Below are 27,220 nucleotides of genomic sequence, written 5' to 3' on the forward strand. Positions count from 1 at the left end.
GGGTCTGAATCCAGATCATCCTATTTTCCATACAGGCCATGGGTCCATTGCTGCGCGCCCCCGCCAGCCCGGCCCGGCCAGGCCGACCCCCAGAGAAGCTTAATGAATGTGCAATGGTCGAACCGACGAGCGAGAGCCCTGATGAGGTGCAGCCAGCGTTCCGGCCCCCGTCCCCGTTTGCGGACGGGAAGAGGGCGCGGGTCCTCCCGGCCTCCCCTGCCAAGCGCCCCTCGGCGGAGGGCGGAGTCACTGGTGGGCGGAGCCTTGGCCAACGTACCAATGGCAGTGTGGGGGCGGAGTCAGAGAGCGGGCGGGGCTAGCGGGAGAGGCGGGGCCTGATGGTGACGGACCAATGGCGGGTCGGGGGCGGGGCGGCGGCGGGCGGGGGCGCGCGGAGGCGGTGGCGGCGGCGAACAAAGAGGCGGCGGGCACGGGCGGCCGAGGGGAGCCGAGCGCAGCCGAGCGCAGCCGAGCCGGGCCGAGCCGGGCCGGGCCGGGCCCAGGAGCGCGCGGGCTATGCGGGCTGCCAGGCCGGGGTCGGCGGGCCCCTGAACCCGGCGCCCCGGGCCAGCGAGGAGCCCCGCCGCGGCCGCGCGCCCGAGGCGACCGGCCCGCCATGGCCGGGGTCAGCTACACGGCGCCCTGGTGGGTGACCCTCCTGCACCGGCTGCCGCACTTGAACCTGCGCTGGGAGACCACCAGCAGCCAGTTCCGACCCGAGGACACCGACTACCAGCAGGTGACGCGGGCCCCCGGGTCGGGGGTCAGGGCTCCGGGTCACGGCCCTTCCTTTCAAAGGTCTAAAGACTCCCCCTCCCCCATCGAGGGTCACGGCCCCTCCTCCTTGCCGGTTGGGAGCCCCCTGCCCGAGGATCGCTGCTCCCTCCTTTTGGAGGGTCTAAAGATGCCCCACTTTTCATCGCGAATCACTGCTGCCCCCCCCTTCCCGAGGTTCTCCCTCGGGTCACGGATCTCTCCTTTTCCAGGTTGTAAGGACCCCAATCCCCCCATCCAGGGTCCGTGGCCCTCCTGCAGGTTCTAGCCTCCCTCGGGTGTCACTTAAGGCCCTCTTTTCTGGGGTTCCATGGAGCCACCTCCCTCCCCTCCGTGCAGCCCCCTCTGCCAGCTGTCAGCTCCTGCCCAGGCCCCTGTCCATCACGGGCGTGGGAGGAGGGGGTGGGGGAGGGGGAGGGTCGGGGGCTGTTGCCAGGCAGAGCCCCCTCCCCATAGGGCCCCCAGACCTGCCGGGCTGCCAGGCTGTGGGAAGCACACACAGGGCAGCGTGCGTGCGTGCGGCGACACCTGGTCTGCCCGGGACTGGCTGCCAGGAACCCCTGAGGGACGAGGCCTGGCCACGGGGCGCAAGGTGGGCCTCAGCCTTGCAAGGCCGGAGAGGGCTGAGCCCGGGCAGAGCCAGGGGTGGCCAGACCCTTCACGGCCCTCTCCGCAGTGACCCAGGCGCTCCCCGTGGAGTCCTCAGACTGGGGTCCTGCCAAACCCCAGCGCCAACCCTGTCACTGAGCCACAGCCGTTCGGGTGCCGGGCAGGGGACCAGGCTGTGAGCTTTCCTTCCTGCCCGGGGATCCGGATTCCAGCAGCCTCAGAACCTGGGTGCCCGGTCACCTGGCCACCTGGAACGCCTCGGGGCCTCTCCTGTCTGGCAGTCATTGCGCAGCAGCTGGGGGGTGTGGAAACGGCTTTGCTTGTCAAGACGGCCCCGGAGTCCAGCACTTCGTGGACCACGTCACAGCTCACCTAGTCAGAACTCTGTGCTCCATGGCCCCCCCACCAGCGAGGGTGGGGGTGGGGGGGAACTGGAAGCAGAGGGCGAGGGTGGCACGGGCTGCCCAGCCCTGCAGGGGGGCCTCAGGCTCCCAGCCTCAGGGCTCGCCTGGTGCCTGCCCGCCCACCCCCCAGTCCCGCAGGCCTGTGTCTGAGCAGATTAGAGGGAGGCGAGAGGGTGGCCCGGGCCCACTCGGAGACAGCAGGATTGTATAAAACCCCACACCGGCGCCTGGAAGACGAGCCCGGGGGTGCGACCCGCGTGGGGGCAGCACCTCTGTGCCCCCCCGAACTCTGCTGGCTCTGCCGGGTCTGGCCCGGGGGCCCTGCTTCCCCAGGCCGGGAGGCCAGGCTGCCCTGGCGGGGCTTCCTTGTCGCTCTGCCGCGCCGGCGGCCCCTGGAGCTCGGGGGCGTCCGGCCACACAGGACGCTCCGCTGGCCCCAGGGCCGGCCCCTGTCGGGGGCCCGGGCTGGCGGCCTTGCTCCTGCCCTCGGGGCACCTGCTGTGCTCCCCGGGCCTCCCAGCTGGGCCTCTCGGACACCCGGGTGGGAGTGAGCAAGGCGCGGACCCCGCCGCCCGGCGGGCCTTGGGTGCCCCTCAGCGCAGCCTGGCCGCCCGCCGAGCCCAGAGCTCCTGAGAGGAGCCTGCTTTCTGCCCGAGCCCGTTCCCCCGTCGATGTGGGAGGCTCCGTCTGACTCACTCCCTCTCCTGCCTCCTCTCTGAGGAGCAGAATGAGCCTCTGAATAATTCACGGTGTGGAAACCGGCCTGTCTCCATCCCCCGCCCCCTGTGCTCCCAGCTGGGGGTTGGGGGGTGAGCCGGACCCGGGCCTGCGGCCTGCCGCTGCCCTCTGTGCTGGGGCTCTTGGGCAAGGATCCGACCTCTCTGAGCCTTCTTTGCCTCACGCCCCGGGCCAGGGCACCTTCCCTACAAGGTCGCGGTGGGGACGCCAGGGCCCAGCTCCTGCTCCCTGTTGAGGGGGCAGCAGAGGGAGCTCCGTCCCGGGTGGGTGGGTGATAGGGCGCCGTGGGCCGTGACTAGGGCCCCTTCCTGCCGCCGCCCCCCCGCGCCAGGTGAAGCACCCCTTGCTATGGGAGGCTACTGCCCTGTGGCGGACTCCTCCTCCCTGCGCTGGGGCGCCTGCCTGTCTCCAGCCCCAGCCGGGCTGCAGGGGCCGGCGGTCCTCTCCTGCTCTGTGGGCGGGTCCTGGCCGGGCTGGGTGCTTCTACCTCCTGAGCCACCCCGGGGAAAGGGGGGCCTGGTGCGGCCTTGGGGTGGCATGGGAGACCAGCCTTTGGCCTTCTTTGCTGCTTCCTGCCCCCACCCCATCCACTGTTGGGAGCCCTGGTGAAACCCACTGGAAAGCCCCATGGCCACTCTGTCAGGGCACTGTGTGGGGACATTTATCACTAGCTCCTTGTCACACGAGCCTGGAAAGAGGACCGTGCCCATTAAACATATGAACAAACCGAGGCTCAGAGAGAGAGGAGACTGGCTCAGAACCGCAGAGTGAGTAGGCTGTCGGGCCAGACCCCTGCCGCTGCCGGCCACTGGCCCCGGCCCTCCAGGGAGGCAGGCTCAGCTGGGGGCGCGGGGCGTGGCTGGGGCCTCTTGGGTGCGGGCTGTTTTGGGCCCTCCCGGAGCCCTGCTGGTCCTGCGTGGGGGCCTGCGGGTGGATTTCACACCCTGAAGGTGTGGTTTCTCTTGGGAGGGAGGGTCTCCGCCTCCCCGCCCCCCGCCCAGTCCTCCGTCCTGGAGAGGACGGGCTCCCAGCCATGGGTGCCTCTCAGGGGGCCCGTGGAGTCTGCTGGACGGACAGACAGCGAGGGCAGGCGGTGCTCCATCTGTGGGGCTGATGGGGTCTGCGGTGGGGCGGCCCGTGCTGCCTCGCGCCTGCCGCGGGAGGAGCCGCTGGCCCGGCTCCCCGGGGGCTGGCCGTCCTGGCGTGCCTGGAGCTCTCGCACGGGGGCAGCCGAGGTGCTGCCCGGCCTTCCCCGGAGGCCGCAGCCAGGCCGTGCGCGCCCAGCAGGCCGGTTCTTCCCTGGAGCCTGGCCTGCAGCGGGCACACTGGCCCACCGTCCGGGACAGGTGCAGCGGTCGCCTCAGGCGTTCCCCATGTGGGGCCGTTTCTTATTAGAGACGTGAGCGCGTTTCTGGCGTGACCCTAAAGACGAGAGGCGGAAGTAGCCGTGCGGAGACCTTGGGGGAGAGGGTGCTAGGTGGTGGGAACAGCATGAGCCAGGACCCTGAGGCAGGGAGGAGCCCGAGGCCCGAACGAGCGCCGCTCTGGTCTGAACACGCTGCCTCAGGCGGCAGCGAGCACCGTGTGCCCGGAGCTGCGCCAGCCCAGGCCGATGCCCTTAGAGCGGACGCAGGACCACGGTCCCTCCGTGGGACGTGATTCAAGGCCAGCCCGTGCCTGACAGCCGGCGGCAGGGCGCCCGTCTGACGCGTGGGGCTGGCCCTGTTGCCGTCCTCACCGCTGATCGGAAGGGGACTCGCTCTGGCTGAACGACACCACTTACGGGCTCACTTCTAGTCCACGAAAGGCGTGCACACGCGTGGGCCGTTTGGCAAATAGGAAAGAGCATGAAGACAGAGACCGACGTCTCGGGCTGGAGTCCGTCCATGCCGTGTGCTGGGCGGGGAGGGGCCTCCACACTGGAGTCGCCCCGTGCGCCCTTCCAGTCGCCTGCGCCGTTTAATCGCCGTGCGTTTGGGACTGTGTCCGCGGTCCTTGGTTCTCGATGCTAGGCCTGCGCCACACGGTAGCAGGCAGGCTTTGGAGGCTGCCAGGGACAGAAACCCTCCGAACGACGGGGCACGCGGGGAGCTGGGCGGAAGCTTCGACAGCAGCCCCTGCGTGGACGGAGCTCCTGGCCTGGCTTCGGGGTGCAGGGCCCACGGGCGGGCAGGCAGGCAGGGAAGCCCCTACAGAGCCACATCAACCCTGGCTGTTTCCCTCTTGGCCGAAGTCCCGGGGCGGAACCCAGTGGCGGAGCTGGGGTCACGTGGCCGCCGGTGGCCTCTGCCGCCGAGTGTGCCCCCGTGGGGGGGTAGGTGTCGGGGCCGAACTCTGCATCCTCCGCCTGGCGCTGGTGTGGGGTGCGTGCCACCAGGCTCTGTCGTTGGGCCTGTCGGCACCTGGTTCTCGAGGGCCTGAGGGTGCAGGGACAAGCTCTAGAGGGTGTGCAGGAAGGGACGTCGCTGTGCTGTCCCTGGCCAGGGGCTCTTCGTTGGGCTCTGGCTGGGTGGCTCTGACCCCCAGGCCACGGTCGCTCTGCCGGAGAAGCTCACGCTCTTTTTCCCATACACGGTTTTCTGGGGAGCCGCACACTGGCGCTGGGGGTGGGCGCCATCAGCCCACAGAAGCAACACTGAGGCGCTGGCCAGCGAGCATCTGTGAGCGGAAGACGTGGGCAGGCTGCTGCGCCAGCCCGCACGCTCCCCGCCCCCGCCTTACGTCCAGAGCCGTTTCGGGTCCGGGGGAGGGGCTCCCTGGGCCCCCAGCAGGCGCAGCGCAGGCGTCGGGCCGGCCCCCTCCCCCCACAGGCATTCTGCTGAGTCCTCAGTTCGAGAAGAGGAACCGAATCTGCAGGCAGGGACAGGTCACCAATATGGGAAGTGCCCCACGTGGCCCCCGAGGGTTTGGGGCATGTGACGGGGGCAGCAGCAGGACCCGGGAGCACCCAGCGGTGCTGCCTCCTGGGGTCTGCAGGGACCCCGCCTCGGCCCTGTGCTGGGCCAGCACTCGCGGCCCTGGGCGTCCCAGGGGCTCCCCAGCTGCGGGGCGGGGGCACCCTCAGCGGGAGGGGACTCCGGTGGGCGCTCGCTGGGCACTGCCACCCAGAGCAGGGACCGCTTCCCAGAAGTCATCCGCGCGCTGAGGTGCCCAGGCGGGGCCCTCGAGCACCCCGGCCGGCCCTGGGGTCTGCCGCCTGCCCAGCGGGACTCCCGGGGGCCCTCGGCGCGGTAGCCGTGGCTGCGGCAGCAGGCGTCCGCGCCACAGGTGGGGCTGGGAGGGCCGTGGAGGGCTCGGCCGAGGCCAGGCCGCCCGCCCAGTGCCGGGGCCAGACGGGCCTGGCGCCAGCTGGCCAGGAGGCCACTCTTGTTCTCCTGTGGGGCCAGGAAAGGTGCCTGGGCAAGGAGTGTGCCCCCAGGAAGTGGGGCCGAGTGGAGCCCGGGTCAGGTGGGCCGGCGGGCGGCACGGCCCCTGCTTCCACCGCGCCCACGGGAGGCTGCGCCTCGTGCGCCCAGAGAGGCCCGTGCACACGCGCGGGTGAGCCCGCACCCCCGGCGTCAGAGCCCCCCCGGCCCCACCGCACGGGGGGCTGGCTGAGCCCTGGTCCCCACGGAGGGCGGGTGGGCTGCGAGGGGCGGGCACGCCCCGGCGGCTGCTTCCTCGGCAGGCCCCGCTGCGGCCGGGCCTGTCCTCCGTTGGCCGAGGGCCTGGGGGGAGGCCGGGCTCCCAAAACAGAGGTGACCACTTCTGCCTCGGAGAAGGGCAGCTGCCACGGGGCCGCCTGCCCTGGCCCTGCACAGCCCGGGCCGGGTTCCCGGCCGCCGTGAGGGGCTCTCAGTCCAGGCCTGGCCGAGTCTGGGGTTGGGCCGCGCTCCCCGGTCACAGGCCCCTGGCAGGGCCAAGCCCCGAGCATGCCGCCAGGCCCGTCTGGTGGCCTCTGGCTGCGTCCGAGGCCTGTGGCCTGGGTCCCCAGACGTGGCCCGTGGAGAGGCACTTGCACACAGCCCTGGTGAGGAGCTGAGGAATTTTCTGGGTGTCACGCTGGGAGGGACATTAGATCAGTGGGACCAAAATAGACAAGCCTGGCTGCCCCAGGGCCGGACTCTCTGATGTCCCTTCAAGCTGCGAGCGCGGGGGCGGGGAGAGCGGGGCCTCAGCACTTCCTCCAGGCTGGCCCCAGGCTGCGGGGACGGGGTGGGGGGTGTGCGGGGCCTGGGGGTGACCGGCCAGAGCGCCTCGGGGCCCCCGGGGGAGGTCCACGTGGTTCCTGGAGGGCGAGTGTGGCGTGCGCCCATGAGGACACAGGGCAGCTGGCGTGTCTGCGTGCCACCTGCTGTCCTGGACTTTGGACCTTGGACCCTGTGGTGGGGGAGCTTGGACAGAAGGTCGGGCCCCTCCCAGGCTCCTGCCCAGCCGGCCGCTGGCTGCGCTTTCCCAGGCAGGGCCACGAGCTCACCGTCATGGAATTCGCAAAACCCCAGCCCCGCTCGGTGGAAATCTGTTTTTAATTTCTGGCCGGGATCTGGGCGCCGCAGCCAGGCCTGTTGGAGGGGCGGGGGCTGCGGCCGCCCAGCCAGCTTGGCGCCCAACGCGGCCCTGCGGCCTGGGCCCTCGGCACCCACCGGCCTGGCCCGGGAGGTGCGGGGGCCTCTGTTGGAGCTGTCCTTGGGGGGCCGTGCCGCCTGCCTCTGCCACTTGAGCGTGGGTCCTGGGGGTCTCCTCGGGCCTCGGGCCCCGGGCCTGGGAAGTGGGTGCCGCCCCCGCCTGGGTGGTCTGAAGACCAGCAAGCCTGTGTCTGAGGCTGGGCCTCTGTGGAGTGGGCGGCTGTGGGTTGTGTGCCTTCCCAGCGGAGGCCCCAGACACAGAGGGTCTGGCCCGATGCCCCTCCCCTTTCCTCGCCCCACACCCTGGCTCCAGCCCGGACATGGAGCGGGGCTCCTACAAGACACCTCCTGGGTGCCTCTCGCTGGTCTCGTCCTCTGGAGAGGGCAGCTCTGGGGCTGGGGGGGCGCCCGCCCCACCCCGGCACGATCGCGGGGCCTGCCGCTCCTCTCCCGCCGTCTGCCTGAACCCGGCCTGGTCGGAGCTGCCAGTGGTCAGGGCGCAGGTTCACAGCCTGGACCACATGCTGGGCATTTGCCCACGCTGTCCCCGCCCCTCTCGGTGCCCCGCTGGCCCCCAAGGGCCCCACGGGACGGTTTAGAGGGCACGGCCTGACGCTCCGGGGCCTCTGGCTGGCTCCCCCAGTGTCCACGCCTCTGGGCCTGCCCATGGTGGTGTTGGGAGCTGCCGGCCAGCCCGGCAGTCCCCGGGGCCCCTAGCGCCAGGCCATGCCGGGTCCGGATGCCACACGTGCTGCCGCCCCCCGTCTCTGCTGGCGTCGGGCCAGGGCCCTTTCTGTGCCACTCGGGCTTCCTGCTCCGGGGGGCAGGGGTCACCAACACGAGACCGAGGGCACCCCTGCCCGTTACCACCTGGGGAGGGCTGGCCCTGGCCCCACGGCTCCCAGCCTGGCTGGGCTGCTGCCCCACTGGGCCGGGATCCTGGCCCCGCCCCGCCAGCTGCGTGCCCTCGAGGAAATCCCAGCGACGTCCACAGCGAGGCTGGCCACAGGGCCAAGCTGCTGTGGCGGGACAGCAGAGTGGCGGGATCTGTCCTCCAGGCTGGCGTCCGGTCCCTGTGAGGGGCCCCCCGTGGGGCAGGGAGCTCCCCCCAACCCCGCCGTGGAGTGTGGGGGCGGACAGAAGGGTAGGGAGGGCCGGGCAGCCTGCGGGGCCCGGTGCTCAGGGTGCAGGGCCGCTGTCCTGGGAGGCGTGGATGCTGGGGGTGGGGGGGGCGTGCTCAGCAGGCAGCGTGTCCGTGGTTCTGGCGTGGGCTCCGCGTGTGGCATGCTCCCCTGCAGGCGGCACGTGGGTGTGCTGGTCGGTCGTTCGTGCGTGCGTGGCGCTCCCGGCCTGGCGGCCTGTGGTGTTTGGTGGGGCCTGTGCGGTGCTGAGCCTGCTGCTGTGCGCAGGTGGGGTCAGGGGCGGGCAGCGAGGGGGGCGTAGCAGGGCCCGACGGAGGCCGGAGCTCAGAGCTCAAGTGCGCGCTCTCTCCCGTCTGTGGGGCGGAGCTGAGCCTCGCGCTGCGAAGCTTTTAGGCAGATTTGGTGGCCCGCCCTGGGCTGCTGGGGGCTCCAGGCCCCCTCACAGTCAGATTGCCAGCAAGCCTGGGGCTGAGCCAGGATTCCCCCCACCCCTCGGGGCCTCCCCCTGGCTCCTTGCCAGGGTGGGGAGGACCTGCTGGGGGCTGGGGGCTTGTCGGGTTGCCTGCCGGGCCTCAGGCCTGAGCCCGGCCTGAGCCGCGATGGAGAGGGGCTTCGGACCTCGAGCTGCGGCTCATCGGCGTTTCCCGAGTGGCCGGGGCTTTGGGGGCCTAAGGGCACCGGGACGGCGCAGGACACCTCCCAGGGCAGGGCAATCTCCTGGATGTGCTTGGCGGCAGGGGCTGCAGGGCCCTGGGGGAGGGGGAGGGGGTCTGGGGCTGAAACACGAGCTGGGGAGCCAGGGGGGCGGGTGGGCTGCGGCGCCGGTGGTGGCCCGTGTGGCCGGCTGCGCCCTCACAGAGCCCAGCGCACTCCAGGCGCTTCGGGCGGCTGGCTGCCAGGGCTGGGCCGGCGTCGGGACGTGGGCCCGAGCATCTCGCTGGGCCCCGCCGGGCGCCGACGTCCCTTCCGTCACAGACGGAAAATTCCGTTCGGTCAGAGCCCAGATGCTGATCAGACAGTTCCCATTCATTTTTCTGAATGGGCCCAGGGAGAAGCCGGGGACGCCAGCCTGTGGAAAGGGGGGGCGGCCCAGGGGAGGGCCGGCGGAAGGCTGGTCTCTGGGGATCTGTCCTCAGGAAACTGGGGCAGAGGTCAAGCATGGCACTGGGCCCTGCGGGCCGGAGGAAGCAGCTACCGGCCTGATGCCGCTTCCCAGTGCCAACTACCCCAAGCCCGGGTTCCCCCGTGCGACCCGGGAGGGCACTGTCCCCTCCCTGCAGGGGCCACGTGAGGCTGTCCTGGTGTGGAGCCCACAGCTTGCCTTCCGGGGCTGCCCAGGGGCCCCGGCGCCACCCGTGCCACCCGTGGGGCTGCTAATTAACATTCCAGGGAGGGAGCTGAGCTGCCAGAGAGAAAGCAGCCCAGCCTCTCGGAGCTTGGGGTGGGGGTCCCGGGGGCGCCGTGTTTCTTAGGCCCACTCTGTGCCAGGCTGAGGAGCCAGGGGGCACCACCCCTGCTGATGGATGAGCTTGTTGAGGCCTTTCCGGCGCCCACGGGGGCAGTGTGGGCAGACAGAGCCCCCGCCTGGATGCAGGAGGTGGGGTCCTCTCCTCACAGTCCGAGGGCCTTCGCGGGGCCCGATGCCGGGCGCCTGCTCCCCCGTGCGGGGCTTCGGGGGCGAGGTGGGCGCCGAGGCCTCCACCTGCCGTCGCTCCGGGGCGTGAGGAACACGTGCTGTTGGGTGCCCTGCTCTGAGCCCCGGGGCACAGTCACTCCCAAGGGCCTGTGTCCCTTGGGCCCCTGTGCCACCCTGACTCGGCTCCCTGAGGCACGGCCACACGGGAGGGTCCTTCTCCCCCAGGATGGCAGCCGAGCCTGTGCGTGAAGCGCCCCCGGCTGGCCCTTCCACCTCTGGCGAGTGTCTGGCGCCCAGGTGCTCGGCACCCCTCCGCCCACCACCCTCAGCCACTGGAAGCTTAGAGCCTCTGCTGGGGAGCTCCTGGGGTAACCCCTTTGTGTGCGTGCGTGAACGTGGGTGTGTGTGGGTGTGAGTCTGTGTAACGAGCATGCGTGGGTGTGAACATTGTGTGATTGCATGGCTGTACGTGTGCACGTGTGAATGTGTGGGCATCGGCGTAGGAACGCGTGGGTGTGCACGTGCGCGTGCTCACCCCGTCTGTGAGCGGCCCTGGGCTGTCTCCCCTCCATAGGCAGGGCACCCGCCCGCCACCTGCGCCCCCCACACCCCGCCGCCCGGGCTGCCATCAGCAGAGGCCGCGAGCAGCCGCCCGGGGGCCCCGACGCCTCCGGCCCAGGTGCCGGTCCAGGCCGCTACGCAGCCGCCCACCCGCTCTCAGGACCTGTTCCTGGAGAGCAACGTTCCTGTCTCCGTTTTATATGTGGGGACACTGAGGCACAGGGTTTAAAGTCCCCGGCTCGAGGTCACTTCTAGAGCCAGGCAGAGTAGCAGTTGAACGGTGGCGCCCCGGTTCCCCAGGAGCTGGGTGCCCCTCAGGGACCTGAGTTTTGGGGATGGGGGCGGGAGCCTGGCGGGAGGCCCTCCCCTGGGTCTCGGTGCAGCCGCAGGTTCAGGGCAGCTCGGCGTCCTGGTGGGGAGTCTCTCCCCTTGACCAATCTCCTAGGCAGCGGGCAAGGGCAGGGGCTGTGCCACAGTGCCGCAAGCCGAGAGGGACCCAAACATGGCCTCGTGGCTGCGGGGCCCCTCTCCCACGTGACAGCCCGGGGCGGGGCAGTGCTGCCCGCCTCACGCAGCCCGCAGGGCCTGCCTGGAGCCTCACAGAGCCTCACGGGCGGAGCTGGGCTCAGACCAGTGGCCTCCCACGCCTGGCTGTAAAGAGCTGCTCCCAGGCTCCTGGTTTTGTGTTTTAATTATAAAGGTAGTACATGTTCGTGGCTTTAAAAAAAAATAGAAAAACAAAACAAAAAAACCCCAACAACAAAACACTAACGCAATCCAAGCTGTAGAAGAGGATCCAGGAAAGCCGCCTGCCCGCCCACCTCCGGCCAGCCCGGCCCCACCCCAGGCGCCAGGAGCTCGCTGGGCCAGCGATGTTTATCTGGCCTCGGCTTTCTCATCTGGTCAATGGGGGTGGGTGGTCCTGGCGCCGCCGAGGCGCGCAGCCCAGGTGGGCGAGCCCCCCGTCCCGGCCGCCCCTCAGCCCTGTCGCCGCCCACACCAGGCTGTGTCGGAGCCCCCTCCTCGCCCAGGAGGGCCCGCAGCACCGGGGAGCCCAGGCAGGCAGGGCTTTGAAGGGGGCTCCGTGGGGAGCCGGCTTCTAGGAAGGGGTGTGGGTGGTCTGAGGGGCTCGAGGAGGGAGGAGCCGCAGAGGCAGGCCCTGGTGACTGAGGGGGCTGGAGGGGGGCGTCGGTGACCGACAGGCAGGCATCCCTTGGAGCCAAGGCCCCGCGCGGTGGCCTGTGCTGCCCTTTGCCTGTGCACATGAAGGCAGGCCCAGGGCACCCACAAGGTGGCGCTCTTCGAGCACCCTGCTGTTTACTGACTCCACGCGTTGGGCGGTGTGGGGTCAGTAGGGCTGGTGCTGGTGCTGCATGCCATGGGGGGGTGAGCGTGCCCCCCACCGTGACTGGGTCCCCGCCCGTGTCCCCACGTGACCTCAGGCAGGGCCTTGGAGGCCCCCCGGGAACACGAGAGCCCGGGACCTCGAGGGAGCCTTGGGCTGAGGGGGCCCAGGTGCCAGCCATGTGGGGCCTGCGCCCCCACCCGCTGGTCAGCAGGGGCGGTGGGTCATCTCTCCTGCGAGCCGGGCAGGGGGGCGGCCCTCCAGCCCCCACGCCCACAGCGCCCCGATTGCTCGGTGGGCAGGACGGGCGGCCGTGGGAAGGGCTGGGGCGGCCTCACAGTGGCGCGCTGGTCTCCGCGGGAGAGTGCCTTCCTCCCACGCCGCCTGGCAACCGTCTCCAGGGAGACAGCCGCTGGGCGCGGGGCTGAGGCGCAGTCCCAGCGGCTCTGGCTCAGCCTCCCCTCCCAGGGAACCCTGCGGGCGCTGGGCCCGGGTGTTCCACCCCCAGCAGCGCCCCGGCTCCGGCCCAGGGAGGGCCGCGGGGCTGAGCGCTCACACGTGGGGAGGGAGGGCGTCCCGGGTGCTCCTGTGGTCTGGGCCTCGGAGCCGGCAAGGGCAGCTGAGGGGTGCCCAGGGGCCCCGCCACAAGTGCGATGGGCCCCCACGTGTCAGTGCTTCCTCGCCCTGCCCCATGGGGTGCACGCGGCCCTTTACCCCCCGCCCCCGCCCTGACAAAGGCCTGTGCTGGAGGCCCTGGGGGGTCCGTGACAGGGGCACATGCGCCCTCCCTCCGCACCTCCCCGGGAGCCAGTTTCTCAGTGAAATGGAGTGAAGCAAACCACCGAGTAGGGCGATGGAGGGCCCGAGGGGGCGGGGCTGGCACCCGTTCCAGCCAACGGGGGCTCTGCGCCGCGTCCATTCCATCCCCCTCCCCCCTGGGTGCCCATGGGGGACCCTAGCCTCGGGGACAGGAGTGGGGGCCTCCCCGAACGTGGTCCTTCAGGGCCTGGAAAGGCGGCCAGGCCCAGAGCAGCCTCAGCAGGACGGTGGAGACGGCGACTCCGTGCTCACAGCCCCTCCCCGGGCCTTCACGGAGACGGTGCTGGGAGGCCCGTCCTCTGGCCACCCCCGCCAAGCGTGTCCTCACAGGGGGACCCCTGTTCACACCTATCCTTCCTGGGACCCGGGAGGCGGCAGGCGCCCGTGGGGAGGGGCCCAGGGGCTGGGGGGGGTGGGTGTTGCAAGAGGCTGAGCACGGCCTCGCCCGCCTGCCCCTCCGAGCGGAGCTTGGGTTGGGTCCTGGCGCCTGGTACAGGGTGGAGGACCGGAGTCTGGGCGACCGCAGGCGCTGGGAAGCCGCGTCCCCAGACGAGGGGAGGGCCCGCTGGGAGCGGGTGCCGCGTGCGCTGGCCGGGAGTTCAGGTGCGGCGTGCCGTCCGGCCCGCACCTCCAGCGCCGCCGCCCGCCCGCAGGCGCTGCTGCTGCTGGGCGCCGCCGCGCTGGCCTGCCTGGCCCTGGACCTCCTCTTCCTGCTCTTCTACTCCTTCTGGCTGTGCTGCCGCCGGCGCAAGAACGAGGAGCACCGGGACGCCGACTGCTGCTGCACCGCCTGGTGCGTCATCATCGCCACGCTGGTGTGCAGGTGAGGGGCGGGGCCGGGGCGGGGCGGGGCCCGGCAGCGGCCGTCGGGGTCCCCTGCGCCGGGGCGGCCAGGGGCCGCCAGCGCCCTCACCCGGCCTCGCCCTGTCCCAGCGCCGGCATCGCCGTGGGCTTCTATGGCAACGGGGAGACTAGCGACGGCGTCCATCGGGCCACCTACTCGCTCCGCCACGCCAACCGCACCGTGGCAGGGGTCCAGGACCGCGTGAGTGGCTGCCGAGATGGGCAGGGGTGCTCTTCCTGCTGCAAAGCCCGTGTCTGGGGGGCGGCCGGGGGGCAGGCGTGTGCCGGTGGCCCCGGCGCCAGCTCACCCGCCTGCCCGGCGCAGGTGTGGGACACGGCCGCCGCCCTGAACCGCTCCGCGGAGCCCAGCCTGCAGAGCCTGGAGCGGCAGCTGGCCGCGCGGCCCGAGCCCCTGCGGGCGGTGCAGCGGCTGCAGGGCCTGCTGGACACGCTGCTGGGCTCCACAGCTGCCATCCCCTTCTGGAGGAACCCAGCGGTGTCACTGGAGACGCTGGCGGAGCAGGTCGACCTCTATGACTGGTACAGGTATGAGGCACACGCTTTACTGTCCGCCCAGGCTGGCCGCTCTGGCCCGGGGTTAGGCTTCACCTGCCGAGGGCCAGTTGGCAGCCAGCACCCAGTGCCTGAGGTTCTGTGGGTTGGAGGGGCCCCACGTGGCGGGAGACCCCATGGACCTGTCTACTAGAAGAACCGTTCCAGTCCGCCCAGCCCAGAACTGCCCGTGGGTGCCCCTCTGGGTCCCCAGCCGTTTGCCTGGACTCTGCCCGCCCAGGTCTAGATGCCTGACCTGTCCCCCTCCTCGCCCTTCCCCTGCCACCGGGGCCCACACCTCCTCTGCCTGCAGGTGGCTGGGCTACTTGGGCCTGCTCCTGCTCGACGTCGCCATCTGCCTGCTCGTGCTGGTCGGCCTCATCCGCAGCTCCAAGGGCATCCTGGTCGGGTGAGTGTGTGAGGCACCCAAAGCTCCGTCCTTACCCCTCCCCATTGGTGGGTCAAGAACAGGGTCTGCCCAGGGGAAGAGCCTGGACCCCGTGTGGGCGGAGCCACAGCTGTGCCCTGGGACCTGGGACCCGGGACCCAGCCCTCTGGCCTACAGCCCTGGGGGCGGCACGACTCCCCCCACCTCCCCTGCACGCCTCGCCGGGGGTGCTGACTGGCTCTCGTTGCCCCAAGGGTCTGTCTGCTGGGGGTCCTGGCCCTGGTCATCAGCTGGGGCGCGCTGGGCGTGGAGCTGGCCGCATCTGTGGTGAGTAGCAGCAGGGGAGGGTGGCCGTCTGCTGGGCCGAGGCACGGGGGTGGGGGAAGCCTCGCTCCTTGGCCCTCCCGGGGAACGCCGGGGCGGGAGGGGCGGGAGGGGCGGGCCCTGCCCTTGGGCACACAGCAGGTCCCTGCGCACCCCACCCCCCGCAGCTGCATACGGTGCCTTCCCGGTTGAGAGCAGACCCGGGCTCAGGCGCCACCGCTGAGAGCGGAGGGTTGGCAGGGCCTAGCGCGGACGGCCCACGGTCCGTGCCCACATCCATTCCAGGGCTCCAGCGACTTCTGTGTGGACCCTGACACCTATGTGACCAGGATGGTGGAGGAGCACTCGGTGCTGAGTGGGGGTGAGTGTGCGGTCGGGCGGCGTGAGGCCGGGGCCCCCGCGCACCCGCTGAAACGGGCGTCAGTGCAGCACCCAGCGTCTGAAGGGGGGGCTCACCCAAAGAGACCCCTCCTGGGTCTGGGGGAGGCAGGGCCCAGCCAGACTGGGAAGGTAGTGAGTGAACGGTCGCACCTTCCGCAGCTGGGAGGCTGCTGGCTGGCGGCCGGGTGGGGCAAGCGACAATGGGGGGCCAGGAGGGCAGCCGGTGACGGGGGAGAGGTGACGGGGGTGTCTTCCTCGAGCCCCTCTGGGCTGCGGCAGCAGCGGGGGTCCAGCAGGGGGCAGGCGGGAGGCGGGCAGCTGGAGCCCATGGGCAAGGGGCGTGGACTGCGAAGTGGACCCAACTGTGCGGGGAGGGCGGAGCTCACAGGCTGCCCGGGAGCTCGGACGTCGGGGAGGCGGGGGGCTCCAGGGCTGCAGGCTGAGCTGGGGGTGGAGCACAGGGTGCCGAGTGGCCCTCACAGATCTGTCACCCTCGTTTGCCCAGGAAGGGCCCGGGTGTAAGCGCGTGGGGTTGGGTTTCAGCTTATGTAGCTAAGGAATCGTTTCCAGCTGAGCCCGAGGAGCCCCACCACGGGGGAGCAGGTGCCCGCTTTGCTAGGGGCTGGCGGGGCTGGTGACAGCTGCCCCCGCCATCGTCCCAGGCCTTGGGGCTGTCAGCCCGGCCTCCCCAGGCCCTCTCTCCCTGGCCAGCGCCTCGCGCGAGGCCAGCACGCCAGCTCCGCTCACGGGCGACCGAGGCAAGATGGGGACCGGGCGGCGTTCCAGCACAAGCTTGACGGGCCCCGGACGCGAGGGGCCGGGCGAGGGTGCGGCCAGCCCTGCCGCCGCCAGCGTCTGCCCCGGGCCCGCCCTGCACCGGGCCCCAGCGGGCTCTGCAGCCGCGTAGAGCTGTGGAGCCACTGCCACTCTTCGGGGGCAGGGACTCTGACCCCCTCCGCGAGGGCCTGCGGGGCCCCAGAGCGGAGAGTGGCGTCGCGCCGGCGGCCGCGGCCTCCCAGGGTGTCCAGAAACAGAGCTGTGAGCGGGTCCTGTCTTTAGACACTGGGGGCTGCACTGACGCCTGTCTCCGTGGGCAGTGACGGACAGGACACCTACGCCCTAGGCCTCCAGGCTGTGGCCTCCAGGCTGCATCCCTGCTCTTTGAAATGACGTGCTGACCCGGGGGTCTGCTGACTCTGTGCCCCCCGCCCCCCCTTAGCGCCCCGTCTGCTGCCACAGAGGGAGGGCAGGCACGAGGCCGCGCCCGGGAGAGTCGTGCCATGTGGCGGGGACACGGAGCAGAAAGGCCTGGACCTAGCCGAGCTCCCTGGGGCCATGCTCACCTCCCGCATGAACATACACCCACGTGCAGACCCACAGGCACGCAACGTAGATGCACGTGCGCGCACAGAGACGTGCACACAGGCGTGTCCGAGCACACCCGCGCCCCTGTGTGAGCACCCCGGGCCCCGCGCGGGCACCCCTGTCCGGATGCATGCAGCCGCCCTCGCTCAGCCAGCCCCTCTCTCCGCAGACACCCTGCAGTACTACCTGGCCTGCGCGCCCCGCGCCGCCAACCCCTTCCAGCAGGTGAGAGCCCAGCCACTCGGGCCGCTGGGGCGCAGGGCGGGGCACAGCCAAAATCCCGTGCCAGCCCCGGCCCCTCATCTGGGATGTCCGCAGCCCGCCAGACCCACTGTCAGGCCGGGGAGCGGTGGGGAGACACCTGGACGAAGCTCTTGTTGATATCACTGACTGCCCCTCGGTTACTGCCCTGGTGCCCCCCAAATCCCTGGGACTCCTCTCATTTCTTGGGTTTCCCTTGGCCAGCCCTGCAGGGCAAGCCAGCAGCTGGGAATGGAGAGGCCTAGCAACACCTCACAGTGCAGGCAGTCCTGTGCCAGGCCTGGAATAAGTGGGGAACCCTCAGCCCACTGCCTGTCACTCCCCTGGCTGCCTGGCCCTCGGGGTCCTGATGACAGCCCGTCTGCTTTAAAGACGCTGTGCTCCCAACCATCTGTGTTCTCTGGGTGCGTGGGCGCCCAGGGACCAAGGGGGGGTGTCCCACAGGCCCCCAGAGCGGAGTGCCTGGGCACCGTGTGGGGTGGGGCCTGGGGGAGCGGGCGGCCGCCCTCAGCTGGCCTCTCTGCGGAGCAGAAGCTGTCGGGCAGCCACAAGGCGCTGGTGGAGATGCAAGACATCGTGGCCGAGCTGCTGAAGACCGTCCCCCGGGAGGCCCCGGCCACCAAGGTGAGGGGCGGGCGTTGGGCGGTGCCGCCACGCGGGGGCCTCCTGCCGTCCTTCCACGCAGAGGCCCCTCGTCCCTCTCCTCTGCCTGTCCCTCTGTGTCCCTGGGGGTTTTGGGAGGGTCCTTTAAAAAAATCCTGCTCTTTATTTTAAAAAGCCGTACAAGCTCCTTGTATTAAAAGAATAAGGAAACTGGGAGCAGGTGCAGGAGAAAATGAAGGCCCACCCGCCCGGCGGCGACCCCTCGCCGGTGCGCCCCCTGGGGGCGTCCTGGGGACCTGAGGAGGGCACTGAGCTTTCTCCGGTCTGCGCTGGGCGGCCCTCTCTCACGCAGGCCCACGCACACGGCACCGTCACCATCCCCGCCGGCGCCCGGCTCCCCCGGGGTGCGCACGCTGCCCTGCACTCTCCTGGGATGTTACCCCCTTTTATCTCCTATTTCCGTCAGGGCACCTCTTGGTTTTTGCAAACTGAGGGGATAGGTGGGTGCGTCAGCCTGCTTGGGCGCGGTCACAAAGCGCCACACGGGCGGCCTAGACGTCTGTCTCCGGGGCCTGGAGGCTGGAAGTCTGAGACCCAGGCGGGGGCGGGGCAGCCGCTCCCCGAGGCCTCTCTCCTGGGCGTGGGGACGGCCGCCTCCTCCCTGTGTCCTCGCATGGGCGTCTCTCCCGGTCCGTGTCCCGGTCGCTCCTCACGGGACGCCGGTGACGATGACAGCCCCGCCCGTACGGCCCTATTCCACCTTCGCCGCCGCCTCGCAGAGCCCGTCTCCACGCACATCGCCGCTGGGGCGCTGGCGTCGGGGCATAAGCATGCGATTCTGGGGGACACAGGCCATAGGAGCAAACCATACCCTGAAACCCATTTCAGGCTGCACAGGGCTCTCAGGGGACGTGTCACGCGAGGCGGGGTCGGGTCCGGTGGCTCGTCCGGGGGGACCACTGTCACCCCTGGGGTGTGTCCATGCAGCCTCTTCCCACGGAGGGGTAGGCGCGGTGTCCGTGCGCCCGGACACACACAACGCGGACACACACACGTGGCACAACACAATGCAGATGCACACCCAACACACATGCACACGTGGCACAGGCACAATAGCGCAGACATGCACCCAACACAGACACACGCGTGTCTCACACGCAACAACATAGGCAATGCATACGCACGCCCAATGCACACACATGACACAGACACCCAACACAGACACACACGTGACACACACACACACTGCAGACACAACGCAGGTGCACACCCAGCAACACGGACACACACGTGTCTCACACACAACACAATGCAGACATACCCAATGCACACACGTGACAGGCACAACACAGGCATGCACCCAACACGGACACACACATATGTGCCCCCACACACCCAACACACGTGACACAGGCACACAACGTAGGCACGATACAGATGCACACCAGCAACATGGACACACAACAATGCAGATGCACACACATGTGTCGACGCACAATGCAAACAGAAAAATGCAGACATACCCAACAACACACACACGCACGACACACACACCTAAACACACAACAACACAAACACGATCAGGCTCACTCTGCACAGTGTTTTCAGTAACATTTGATCACTTTAAAAAGTCATGAGAATTTTTCCTTGTCTTTAGCTCTTTCTTAAAATACAACTTCTGCCCTGGCGGGTGTGGCTCCGTGGCCTGAGCACCGGCCCGAGAACAAAGGGTCTCCAGTTCAATTCCCAGTCAGGGCCCAGGCCTGGGTTGCGGGCCAGGTTCCCAGTGCGGGTGTGCAAGAGGCAACCACACATTGATGCTTCTCTCCCTCTCTTTCCCTCTCTCTAAAAATAAATAAAAATCTTAAAAAAAAAAATACAAGTTCTAAAAGAACCAGGCCCGCCCTGGCAGGCATGGCTCGGTTGGTTGGAGCATTGTCCTGTAACCAAAGGGTTGTGGGTTCCATTTCAGCTTCCAGTCGGGGCACGTGCCTGGGTCTCAGGTTCGGTTCCCCATCAGGGAATGTACAGGAGGCAGCCAATCAATATTTCTTTCTCACATCAACGTTTTTCTTAAAAAAAATGAAATAAAAGTCCTCAGTGAGGATTAAAAAAAAAGAACAAGGCCCATGTCAAGAGACATGTGGGTATTTCTGTTCCTCCTGTCGCAACCAAGTGGCCACATGGGGTGGGTGTCCTGGACAGGCGTTTGTGGGTCCCCCATCCCCCCACCCTCGCGTCCTCAGCTGTCCCCTGAGGCCAGGCCCTGGCAGCTTGTGAAAGCCCGGGACCCTCAAGGCCTGGGTGGAGACCGTGGCGGGGAGATGGAGACTGGGAGGGTCCCCGGCACCGGGGGCTGGCTGGGGTTCCCCCTTCCGACTGCGGCGCTGACCCCATGTGGCGTGTGTCCCCCAGGACCCTCTGCTACGTGTCCAGGAGGTGCTGAACGGCACGGAGGTGAACCTGCAGCACCTCACGGCCCTGGTGGACTGCCGCAGCCTGCACCTGGTGAGGGCCACCTCCGGGCCGGGCCTGTGGTGGGGGAGGGGCGCGGCCGGCGTGGCAGACATGGCCCCGCCGAGCCAGCCCCTGGGTAGCAGGGTGGCCTGGCGGCTGTGAGCCGGGCTGCAACCCGAGCACCCCGCCTCACCCTGCGTCCCATCCCGTCTCTCCCCGCGCCCGCGGGCTCGCCTCCCCGTCCCTGCCGGACCAGGACTACGTGCAGGCGCTGACTGGCTTCTGCTACGACGGCGTCGAGGGCCTCATCTACCTGGCGCTCTTCTCCTTCGTCACGGCGCTCATGTTCAGCTCCGTCGTCTGCAGCGTCCCGCACACCTGGCAGCAGAAGAGGTGAGGGGCTCCGAGAGGCCCTAGCGCTCCCCCCTCCGCCGCCACGGCCCGCGGGGCGTGTGAGGGACCTGCCTTCCGGGCACCCCCGCCCTCGTCCCCAGAGACAGGGACCAGGGCCGCCTCGCCTCCTGGCGCGCCCTCAGCCCCTGCGGGGTGTCTGTGAGGCCGGCGGGTCCTAGATGAGCCCCATGCCACAGACAGAAGACCAAGCCTGAGGAGCCCCCTGTGCGGGCACGCAGGCCAGAGCCGGCGGGGAGAAGCAGGCCCCGCCCTGTGGGGCCGGCAGCCGCCCCACCCCGTCCACGCCTCCGGCGTCTGGGCCGCCTCCCCTCCCCGGGTGCAGAGGTGCAGGGTCGCGGTGGGCGAGGGCCGCCGGCCGGCTGCGGGCACTCGCGGCTTTGCAGCGAGGGTCCCGGGTGGCTTCCGTGGCCCACTCCGCTGGCCGACCAGGATGGCAGCTACCACGCAGGAGGCCACTGTGCCCTTACCTTTGAAGCGGGCTCCTGCCTCAGTCTCCCCAGTCGGCACTGGGTCGGCGGTGTATCGAGGTGCCAGGCCCCTTCCCTTCCTGGGCCCCATGGCTCACCTCCCGCAGCCACCACCTCCCCTCCCCTTTGGGCTATGGCGGCGCCGCAGTCGCCCAGCTCAGAGGGCGGACAGCTCAGCCCCAGCCCCTCCCCTTTGTCCGGGTCCCTACTCCATTGGTTTCTGCTGCGCTGGTGCTGCTGCTGCTGCCCAAAGAGGAGGTGGTGACGGTGGTGACGATGATGGTGACAATGAGGGCGGTGGCTGCGGTGGCGGCGGCAACAAAGATGGCAGCTCCAGGACAGGGTCTCAGAGCACAGCCCTGGAGCCGCGCAGCCTGGATTCCGGTCCTGGCCCCGCCCTTGCTGACCGGCGGACAATGGACGAGGCCCTGGCCGCTGTGGGCCCCGATCTCCTTGGTTGTAAAGTGAGGGCAGTGAGAGGGTGCAGCTCCTGGGGCCCCTGCGCCCCGCTTTCATCAGCAGAGGGTCCCCACATGCAGGCTGCGGCCCAGGGCCCCTCGGCGCCCAGTCTCTGGGAGAAGCTGGGCGACTGACCGCAGCCCGTGGTCCGCGTGGCGCAGCTGGGTCGGAACCAGGCGTGTCCGCACCGGAGCCGGACGCCCGCAGGGCCCTGGTGGCCGCCTCGCGCCTGGGCCTGAGCTGGTGCTGGGTGTCCCTCCACAGAGGCCCCGACGAGGACGGGGAGGAGGAGGCCGCCCCGGGGCCGAGGCAGGCGCACGACAGCCTCTACCGCGTCCACATGCCCAGCCTGTACAGCTGTGGCAGCAGCTACGGCAGCGAGGCCAGCATCCCGGCCGCCGCCCACACCGTCAGCAACGCCCCGGTCACCGAGTACATGTGAGTCGTGCGGGAGCTGGGGGCGGGCAGGGCCAGCTGCGGGGGCTCCGTGGGGCCGCAGGCAATTGCCCGGCCGCAGCTTGGGGGGGCGGGCCCAGCCTGGGCCAGTGACCAAGGAGAGGGGCGTTGGGGAAACGGCGGAACCGGGGTGGGGGCCGTGGGCAGATGCCCAAAGGGGCCATCCTGCAGCGGGGGCCCCGCCAGGGCCGGGCCACCCCCGGGGGCCGCCAGCGTTCGGGGTGGGCTCGGCCTGGCAGCGCGTGCCTTCCGGGGCCAGGCAAGCCTGCGCCCAGGCCCGGCTCGTGGGGGCGGGCAGCCAGGTGAGGGCAAACTCCAGCAGGGCCGAGCGGGCAGGCGGGCACCTGGGCCTGCTCTGAGCCCTGGGTTGCTGTGCCGGGCTCGTGCCAGCAGGTGGCATCCGGGGCGGTGAGAAGGCACAGGGTGTGCCCACCCCGCTGAAGTTAGGGGTGGGGGCGCCGAGCAGAGCAGGGCGCACGCCAGGCTCAGGGCTGGGACCGCCACGGCCCGCGGTCACTCACGGCCCCTCTCTCTGCACCCAGGAGCCAGAATGCCAACTTCCAGAACCCCCGCTGCGAGAACACCCCCCTCATCGGGCGCGAGTCCCCACCACCCTCAGTAAGTCGGGGCAGGGGGCGGAGCCCTGCCGCCTGGGCGGCCTGGTGCGGGCCTCTGCACGCCTGCAGCTGGGCACATGGGGTTGGGGGGGCTCGCAAGCTGGCCTTGAGGCGCCCTGGGGCCCGATTGGGCAGCAGGGGCCAGCGCCTGGCCGCTGGCGCGGCGCTGAGGGGCCCCAGCATCTTCTTTCCAGCTGACCTGCTTCCTCCTCTTTCCCATTTTCTGACATCCTGAATGGAACCGGGTCTCAGCTCCTAGGGCTCAGCCCAGCCTGGCGTCCCCTGGGCCCTCAGGGCGGAAACCTGGGAAAGAGGGGACAGAGTGGTTTTGTGCCAAAGACAAGGAGCTTACAGAGAGGCGGGGCCCCGGGCGGGCTCCCTGGAGGTGGCGGGCTGCAGAGGACGGGCGGCCAGAGGGGCCGGCGGTCGCCTTGCTGCAGAAGCGCCTGCCTGCGGGGGCAGCGGCCACACTGTGCCCTGCAGCTGGGCCGGCCCGGACCTCCGGGGCCCAGGCACTGCAACTCCCAGGCTCCCGGGCTCCCTGCCCCCTGGCACTGTGATCCGGCCCCCAGCCCCCAGCTGGGCCTGCATCCTGGCGTTGAGGCCACTCTCTCTCTCTCTCTCTCCTGCCCCCTCCCGCCCCGGGTCCTCCCAGCGGTATCTGGCCGCCCTGGACTCTGGCAGCCACACGGGCTGGCAGTTTAAGCCCCTGGACAGTGCCCGAGCGCGGTGGTGGCCGTGCCCTCAGAGCGACAGGTACTGACCCACCGGGTCCCCTGCCCTGTGCAGCGCCTGCCCGCCCGCCTCCGTGCCGCACGCCCTCTGCTCGCCGCTCTCCCCAGCAGGGCCGGCGTGGGCCTGTCAGAGGAGCCCCGGGGCCGCCCCAGGTCGGTGCCGTGGGCTGGCTCTGGGCGTGCACAGGCCTGTGGGCTTTGTGGCCTCTAGACCGTCGCCCCCACGTCGGGGCAGTGAGACCGTCCCCACCCCGGCCCAGCTGCAGGCGGCCGCAGCTTCTCCAGGCACCTCCCAGCAGGGAGGCCGTCCGCCCCGGCCCCGTGCATGCGTGCGCCGAGGGCGGGGGTGGCCCGCGGGCCTGGCCCTCACGGCGCAGCCCTGCATGTCCGGAAGCGCGCACGGCGGCGCAGGCGAGCGTGTGCGCCGCTCCCGGCCACCCCTCGCACTGTGCGCCTGCTCGGGCTCCCTCGGGGGCCTGGCTGCAGCCACCGCCCCTGCCCGCTGCATGGCCACGCAATGCCCCAGCCCCCCGTGCCCGCTGCTGCCCCTCCGTGTCCCTTCTGGCGCCCAACGGGCACGGCAGCCCCTCCCCGGCAGGAGTTGTGGGAGGGCTCCCAGGACCAGGGGACTCAGTGCACCCCCCTGAGCTGGGGACCGTGGGGTGGGCTAGTGTGTGGCCCTGGGGTCAGCCTGCCAGACTCCTTAACCCCTGGTGACCTGTGCCTCGTGTCTTGGTCTTTGCTCCCCCACGAGTGTGGGACTCTGCACACTGACCATACCACACGTGTGCACACACATGTGCACTGAGCAAGGCCTCGAGCTCCAGGGTAGACGAGGGCAGCTGAGGTGTGCAGGCCCCCCCTCCCTCAGGGGCCGGTCCCTGCATCTGAGACCTGGGGGTGGTTCCCAGCTGGCCCCCCAGTTCAGGGGACCGCAGCACCACCTCCGCCCGAGCTTTGGGGGCCCTCCTTTCCCGGGGTGACTGGCAGAGCAGCCCACGCATGGCTCTGCCGGTCTGGGCCCTGGTGGACCGCCTGGCTCTTCCTGGAACACAAGCCGCGCCGCCCTTGCGCAGTGCTCGGCTCCGCCCGCAGGGGGAGGAAGGCCTGTGTGCGGCCTCAGGCCCCGGGCGCGGGGGGCCTTCAAGCGCTGGCTTTTCGGGGCGGGGCAGAGCATTCGTCTCCTCAGGACAGGGCCCTTGGGGGCCCGCAGTCCCCACACTGGGCCTCCTGGTCCCCTGCACCCTCCCCCCAGGCTGCCAGCCGCCACACCGCCCTGCCCCGGGGCGCTCGCAGCTGCCCGCCGAGGCTGTGCCGCGCCCCGCTCACCGCACCCCGTCTCCCTGCAGTACACGTCCAGCATGAGAGCCAAGTACCTCGCCACGAGCCAGCCTCGCCCCGACTCCAGCGGCAGCGGCCACTAGACCGCCAGGCCAGCCACCGCCCCTCGTGCCAATCGCCCTGCTCCGCCCCAGGCCAGCACTGCCGCTTCCACCTGCCACGAGGCCGCCCGCCAGGCCCTCCCCTCCCCTCCCCTCCCCGCAGGGCCCCCGGGCCGTGCCCTGTCCCTGGGCCTCATGCCTGTGCACCTGGGAGCGCTGCCAAGGGACCCCGGGCCCCGGCCCCGGCCCCACGCCCTCTGCCCTCCCAGGGCTCCGATTCCGGGCCACAGCCGGCCACAGGCCCTCGGACCCTGCAGCCTCCACCCCGCAGCGCCCGCCTTCCCTCTGCAGCCCGGTGCCTCGGGCCACCTCGTGCCAGCGCCTCCTCGCTCCTCCCCACCGCGTCTCCCTCCTCTTCTTCCACGCAGCAGGCCCCTCCCACCCGTGGGCAGAGGCCTCCGGAGCGCCCGCCTTCTCTGCCTCCTGCCCAACAATGCTTTCTCCCGCAGCGCCCGCAGCGCCCGGCCCTCCACGCGGCAGGAGGGCACTGGGCCCAGGCCGCTCACCCAGTGCTGGCCGCCTTCTTGGTGCCAAACCCCCTCCTTCCCCCTCCAGACGTGGCAGCTCGTCCCGGCTCGCTCTGGCACTAACCAGACTCGTCCTCCCTGGGGCAGGTGGGCCCGGGGCCGCCGGCGAGCACCCTCCCCTGCCCCCTTTCTGTTCAGGACAGGTGCAGCGTCCCGGAGCCTGGGCTCGGGGCCGGACCCGAGCCGCCTGTGAATGAGCCCCAGCCCCTACCGCCCCCTGGGACTAACCACTAACCTCACCCCGGCCACCCGCCGCTCCCCCGGCCAGGCTGGCGCGCGGGACCCCGAGTCCAGGACAGCCAGCCGGAGTCCGGCCGGAGCCGCTGGTTCTTGTTGGGGTGCAGCTGCGGGGGGCACCGACCCGCGGGCAGCCCAAGGCCCTGGAGAGCCCTCCCCAGGCCGCGGGTGCCCCAGGAGGACTGTGGGCTGCAGGACCGGAGTCTCTGTGGCCTCGGTCTCCCTACCTGTGAAGTGGGAGCAAGACCTCCCTTGGGTGCTTTTGGCTTTAGTGTACAATGTTTGCTGTTTCCGGCTGCGGAGGGGCCAACCCCAAGTCGGGACCGGACGTCCCCTGCCAGCCCCAGCCCTGGCCTGGCCATCCTCCCACGGAGAGGCTGGGTGCAGGCTGCGGCCTGTGTGAGGCCCCAGCCTGTCCGCAGAGGGAGCCAGGCAGCTGGCCAGGCAGTTTACAGACGCATGGGCGCGAGCTCCCCGAGCAGCGGCAGCACCCCTTCCCCGGGACCAGCTGGGGAGAGGCCGCCCTCCCTTCCTCTCTCCCTCCGGGACCTTCTGTCTTTGTGCTGGTGTCTGGGACCAAAAGGGCAGGACTAGGCCACATCTGCCCTACCCGGGGTCGGCCCCTACCCCGGAAAGGGAGGGCGTGAGTGGACTCACACTTGGGCCCCTGGCATGGCTGGACCTCGCTGCGCTGCTGGGCGCTCCAGATCCCCGGCCACCCACAGCCTGCCTGCCCACTCTGTTCCCTGGGCTCCGCCCACTCTGCTCCCTGGGCTCCGCCCACTCGCTCCCTGGGCTCCGCCCCTTGGCCGGAGCGTCAGGCCTGGGTCTGGAGGGGCCGGTCTTGCGGCGCCTGCCGGCCTCGTGCTCAGCACAGCCCGCCCGGGCTGCCCCGGGCGAAAGAGGACGCCAGAGCGGCCGCCCCGCCCAGACCTGTGCCGACGTGGAGTCCCGCCATGCGCGTGGCCGCTTGCCCGTGACTCCCCCAGTTGCCCCACTCCCCAAAGCTGAATAAAGGAAAAGGGAGGAAACAAAAGGGGTGCAAGCCTGACCTTCAGCCATGGGTGGGGAGACGGGTCCCACATTGGTTTTACTTCTGTGTTTGGGGCCCCTTCCTAGCCGTCCCCCATCCCATCCCACGGACCCCTCCCCCTCCCCCCTCCCCAGCGGGCCTTGGGCCCTCGGGTCCTGCGGCATCTTGGGGGGTGGGTCCTCGGCCATGCGCGGGGCAGGGAGCCTACGAAGCCCACAGGCTGAGCCCCGCTGGGCTGGGTGGGCTGGCGGCGGGGCCCCGGAGGCCTGGTTGGGAGCCCCCGGCCCTCCCCCAGCCACACCCGCCCCATCTCACTATGCAATTCCAGTCCGAGCACCAGGCCCCCCACCCAGCACCCTGCCCAGCCCGGGGGGTGGGGGCGGCAGCCCCACGGGGCCCAGTGGGGGGTTGGGGGAGGTTTTTGTTTAGCCACATGGTCGTGTTCGCTACACATAATCTATATCGATACAGTTATGTTGAGACTCCAACCCTCCTGGTCCCCTCCCGCGGTCCCCTCCCTCCCGATTTAATATCCAACCCCACTGGGGACGGAGGCCTGAGCCACGGGTCACTGACCTCTGACCTCTGACCTCCCCAGGGCCATGGCTGGATGTGCTGTCGCTGTGTTTGTTTGTTTTTTATTTCTTTCTTTCTTTTTCTTTTTTTCCCAAACTGGGCTTGGGGTTTAATTTTTATATCTTTGGGGCTTTATTTTTCTCGGCAAATACTAAAATCTCGTCAATATAATTTCTGTGGTTTCTATTCAGCTTGGGTTTCATGTTTTAAAATAAACAAATTTTAAAAAACAGGTCTCTCGCTCCCCGAGTCGTCCCGACTCCCGCCGGAGGAGTCTGTGGGCAGGGCTGCCACGTGCGTGCGCGGACGCTGGGGTGGGGAAGCGCTGGAGTGGGCGGCCCACCCGGCTTTGGGGGCGGGGCCTTGGGCCGCTGCGCGGCGGCAGCCGCCTTGCGGCGTGAGGGCTGGGAGGCCTGTGCCCGACTCCTGTCTCATGCGTGGAAGGAAAGCCC

General features: G+C 70.0%; 1 protein-coding gene across 2 annotated transcripts; it reads left to right on the forward strand.

The window, feature by feature from the left end:
- Window positions 1-448: 448 nt before the first annotated feature.
- Window positions 449-26,875, forward strand: TTYH3 (tweety family member 3). 2 transcript variants are annotated; one of them, XM_054572797.1, is made up of 15 exons: window positions 449-739; window positions 13,286-13,455; window positions 13,566-13,677; window positions 13,801-14,021; window positions 14,341-14,436; window positions 14,670-14,742; window positions 15,025-15,100; window positions 16,655-16,710; window positions 17,278-17,370; window positions 19,765-19,857; window positions 20,063-20,199; window positions 21,411-21,584; window positions 22,145-22,220; window positions 22,875-22,975; window positions 24,303-26,875. In XM_054572797.1, the coding sequence occupies exons 1-15, from the start codon at window positions 617-619 to the stop codon at window positions 24,316-24,318; spliced, it is 1,617 nt and encodes a 538-aa protein (XP_054428772.1). In that variant the 5' UTR covers window positions 449-616; the 3' UTR covers window positions 24,319-26,875. The 2 variants fall into 2 exon arrangements, with proteins under 2 accessions (XP_054428772.1, XP_054428849.1); XM_054572874.1 differs by lacking the exon at window positions 22,875-22,975.
- The last annotated feature ends 345 nt before the right edge of the window (window positions 26,876-27,220 follow it).

The sequence above is a fragment of the Pteronotus mesoamericanus genome, unplaced genomic scaffold (assembly GCF_021234165.1).
Source record: "Pteronotus mesoamericanus isolate MK-2021 breed Mesoamerican mustached bat unplaced genomic scaffold, CSHL_Meso_final contig_1, whole genome shotgun sequence".
In the NCBI taxonomy this organism is placed as follows: Eukaryota; Metazoa; Chordata; class Mammalia; order Chiroptera; family Mormoopidae; genus Pteronotus; species Pteronotus mesoamericanus.

Bases quoted from the DNA above. Each gene is read 5' to 3' on its own strand.
- TTYH3 (XM_054572797.1), top strand. From the start codon at position 617: ATGGCCGGGGTCAGCTACACGGCGCCCTGGTGGGTGACCCTCCTGCAC. The intron at 14,437-14,669 runs GTGAGTGTGTGA...CGTTGCCCCAAG, and splicing joins TCCAAGGGCATCCTGGTCGG to GGTCTGTCTGCTGGGGGTCC. The intron at 16,711-17,277 runs GTGAGAGCCCAG...TCTGCGGAGCAG, and splicing joins CCGCCAACCCCTTCCAGCAG to AAGCTGTCGGGCAGCCACAA.